Source organism: Pinus tabuliformis, chromosome 6 (assembly GCF_031772625.1).
Source record: "Pinus tabuliformis cultivar Carrire ecotype Pingquan chromosome 6, CPIR1, whole genome shotgun sequence".
Taxonomy (NCBI): Eukaryota; Viridiplantae; Streptophyta; class Pinopsida; order Pinales; family Pinaceae; genus Pinus; species Pinus tabuliformis.
This window is the reverse complement of record NC_142292.1, coordinates 1,556,112,467-1,556,116,423: the sequence shown is the minus strand read 5'-3', so window position 1 is coordinate 1,556,116,423 and position 3,957 is coordinate 1,556,112,467. Positions and strand designations below refer to the sequence as shown.

The window sequence follows — 3,957 nt, the reverse complement described above, 5'->3', positions numbered from 1 at the left end:
CATTCAGATAAGGCAGGGGAAGAAGGAAGGGCCCTCAATATTATCTGTCCTTTCCTTTTGGCAGAGAAAATTCCGGGAACTTTCTTTTAAAGTGAGGAAAAGAAAATTAACAAAGTTCCTATGATGAAAGTTATCCATCCCTTTGAGTTCGGTGAAATTGAAAGTGGGGCCAATGGTAATGGAATCTCATTATGCTACGCTTCTTTAACTGATTGTTGGGATTAAAAAAGATGGACTAAGATAACCATGAACTCATTGATGTACTTTAAATGTGGTGTGAATATATATAACTAGATTCAGTGTTTTTGAAAATTTCTGTGTAAATTATCAAACAACTCACGCATCCCAACAAAAATTGGGCAAGGAAAAATAATAGAATAAGTGATAAACAATTGTGTCAAATGAAATGAAGAATTCTGTTGATCATGCCATAGAAAAGAAAGCATCGGGAGCTGGAAGGGCCCTCATCACTCATTACCGCACAAGCTATCACAAATCTCGTTTTCACTGTTTGCTATAATGGCGATCATGCTCTTTCACATCCTTGGAAAAAAATTGAAAGAATCTTTTTTTCATTATTGAAATGACAAAAATTAACTATGACGCTGCTTCACAACTATAAGTGTGCAATTCTTTGGTCCTATCTATCAATGTATGAGAGTTATAGGTTACAAAATCTCAGCATTAGTGTTCCCAATCCCGGGTTTGTTTTTAGTTACATAATATCTGGTTCCCTTCCAAAAGGCTCTGCTCTTGTAGTGTTAATATTGGTTGAGGATTTCATTAGCTGGAGAGAATTTTTCCTTTTGAGATTTCTCAATATTGTTATTCACGGTTCTGGGGCTTTGTTATTTTGTGCTATCAAGGGAGTTGAACCTATTTTTTTTATCATGGGTGATCCTGGTTTCGTATCTGGATTTATTGGTGTGGGCATAGACATGGCTATCCACCAAATCATCCATCACGTCAACATTGTTCGACGTTGCAAGAAAGAATTGGCCAATTTGGAGCGCCTGGTAATGGATATTGAGCCAAAGTTGAAGGAGATCCAGCACTATCGCTTGCAATTAAATAGCCAGAAAATCTCAATTCCTCAAAGCAACAATAAGCTGAGACCCTCAGCTGTTAATAAATGGCTTAAGGAGCTGGATGCGCTTCTCCGACCAGCATTAGCAATGGCGCAACAATGCAGTACAATCGCTAAGTATGACGTGATTTCTCGTCATAGAATGAGTAGAAGGATTACTCGTTTGATTTCAGATATCAGAGAGCATCTCCAATCAGTTCCTTTGATTAGCATGCTCCAAAATGAGGAGCTCCGAGAGAGACTTTCAAGAATCGAAGAGTTGCACGCCTCTCCAGTTGCAGCCTCTACTTCTGTGACGTCCACCCAACCTGATGCTTCAAGAGGTTTCTTCATCAACGAACCCCTTATCGTGGGGCAACACAATGCTTTTGCAGTACTAGAGAAGTCAGTGATGGAGGCAGAGGGTGAGTCTTCCTTTTCGTGCATTGGCGTGCTTGGCAAGGGCGGTTCTGGTAAAACCCTCCTCCTGATGTCCGTCTTCAATAGCAAAAAGGTGAGGGGTTTATTTTCCAATGGATTGTTGCTTTGGCTGACTGTTTCGCAGTCTCCATCTTTCACAAATCTTAGGAATCAACTCTCTTCCCAAATATCCATGCAAGCAAACATAAATCCAGATCAAAATATGAATGAAAAAGCTATAAAAATATGGTTGCATGAGAGCATGCAGGGAAAAAGGTTTGCGTTGTTCCTGGATGATGTATGGGAGGAGGGTGGCAGATTGCTGGAGCACTTGGGTCTACTCCGGCTAACCGACCATTCCACCTCCAAAATTGTTGTGAGTTCAAGGAACCAGAAAACGCTGCTGGAGATGGGAGTTAATGAAGATAAGTCCACATTGATTAGATTAGGCGATTTGATGGAGGATGATAGTTGGCGGCTGTTTGTTTATCATGCTTTTCCACATAACAGTGGAAGTCTGCCAGGAAACATCGACGAAGGAAAGGCGAGGGCTGTGTGTACAAAGTGTGGAGGGCTTCCCTTGGCAATCAAAGCAGTAGGGAGGGCGATGGCAGGCATTATTGATGCACAAGAATGGGACTTGGCAGTCCACTGGTTGTCAAACGCCAACAGCGAAGTCTATGATTGCCTCAGGTTTAGTTATGACGCACTGGGCAACTACAACATTAGTGTCCAATTGTGCTTTCTGTACATAGCTGCTGCCTTCCCGGAAGACCTAGTTGTTGATGTTGAGCTCGTCACTGAGTTATTGTTGGGAGAAGGACTGCTGCAAGATCAGGGTGGCCACGACCAATTAGAGATCGGAAGAATCTACGTCAACAAATTAGCCGAGCTTTGTTTGATTGAACCGACAGTGAGAGATATTGACGGGCGCGTGAAATTTTTCAGTATGCACGACGTTGTGCGCAGTTGCGGAATACAAATTGCTGAGCAGCAAGAGAGCTTCTACTGTGGCGCAGGTAAGGATCTCACAACATTGGATGCAAATGAATGTGTAGCACGCACTAGAATTTTGTTGACTGGTAAGCAGTTGACTTCTCTGCCAGAGTCTTTCAGAGCTCCAGAAATCTGCACATTAACATTGGATGGGAACAGGCATTTGGGACAAATTCCTAGAAGGGTGATTGAGAGCATGATCTCTCTTAAGGTTCTGGATTTGAGTAGTACGTCCATCCAATCATTGCCTGAAAGTATTAGCTGTTTGAAACAACTTGTCTGCTTAAGATTAGTGGGTGTGCCGATCAAAAGGTTACCAGCATCTGTCTCCAAACTTGTAAATCTCCAAATCCTGAATCTTCATGGGTCTGGAATTACAGAATTACCTTGGGGCATTCGTAAGTTGAGAGCACTAAAGTGTTTAAGGCTTGCAAAGTGCGACGATTTGCAATGTCTGCCGCATGGCATATCACAGCTCACTTCTTTGCAATATCTCTCGGTTCCTAGCAGTGCGTGGAGTCGTCGAGTGTTTAAAAGAGGTCAAAAAGCGGCTTCCATTAACGACCTGGGGAATTTAACACAACTCAAATATTTGAGTTTGGAGGACAATGGAGAAACAATTTGTGAGGGCATTTTAGGGAGGATGCTTCAGATGGAAACATTGGAATTGAATATCACCGTCACAGCTTTTTTACCTGAAGATATTACTAATATGTCAAAGTTGAAGAGGTTTTCTTTAGGGAGCTCTCACATAGTTAAAATGGAAAATGAATTTTATCAGTTTCAAAATTTAAATCTTCTTAGATTACGGGGTTGTGATATGTTGGAAGAACTTCCACATTTACAAAATCTAAGAGGGTTAAGGAAATTGGACATTGTAGGATGTCCGAAGTTAAAAAGGATTCCTAAAGAATTTGGAGAGATGGGGGCATTTCCTATGTTGAAGACATTTTCAATGGTTAAGTTAGATGAATTAGAAGAGTTGCCAATGCTACAAGAAGGTGCAATGCCCAAACTTGAAAATTTTACATTGATGCTTTGTGAAGCATTAATGATGTTGCCAAAAGGTTATTAGAATCTTAAAAGTCTTCATAGTGTAAGATTGTATGGTTGTTCAAAACTTTCAGAGAATCTTGAAATAATCAAAATAACAAATCCAAATGTAGAAGTGGTAACAATGTCCACTACCAGCACAGAAATACTTTTTGAAAAGTATTGGCAAGAAGATGATTATTTTCCTAAATACAGTGAATTTTGGAACGAAGAGTTTTACCTTTTCCTCCAAGAAATATATAGATATTTCTAAGATTCTATGTATTATGATCACTGATCAATAAATGTAATTTATTTTTTTATCAACATTTATATGTGACTTATTATTCATGTTTTTGTCTTCAACATTTTCATATTTATGTATCATATTTGAAAAGAAAAAATAGATAGTTTTAATTTATTAATAATCTTATAAACTAAGA

The 3,957-nt window shown here is 39.5% G+C and overlaps 1 protein-coding gene across 1 annotated transcript; it reads left to right on the top strand.

The window, feature by feature from the left end:
• The first annotated feature begins 599 nt into the window (after positions 1 to 599).
• On the top strand, positions 600 to 3,557 carry LOC149264666 (disease resistance protein At4g27190-like). The gene has a single exon (XM_089400320.1). The coding sequence runs from the start codon at positions 600 to 602 to the stop codon at positions 3,555 to 3,557; it is 2,958 nt and encodes a 985-aa protein (XP_089256446.1).
• The last annotated feature ends 400 nt before the right edge of the window (positions 3,558 to 3,957 follow it).

Excerpts from the sequence above, each read along its gene's own strand:
- LOC149264666 (XM_089400320.1), top strand. The coding sequence starts at position 600 with ATGACGCTGCTTCACAACTATAAGTGTGCAATTCTTTGGTCCTATCTA.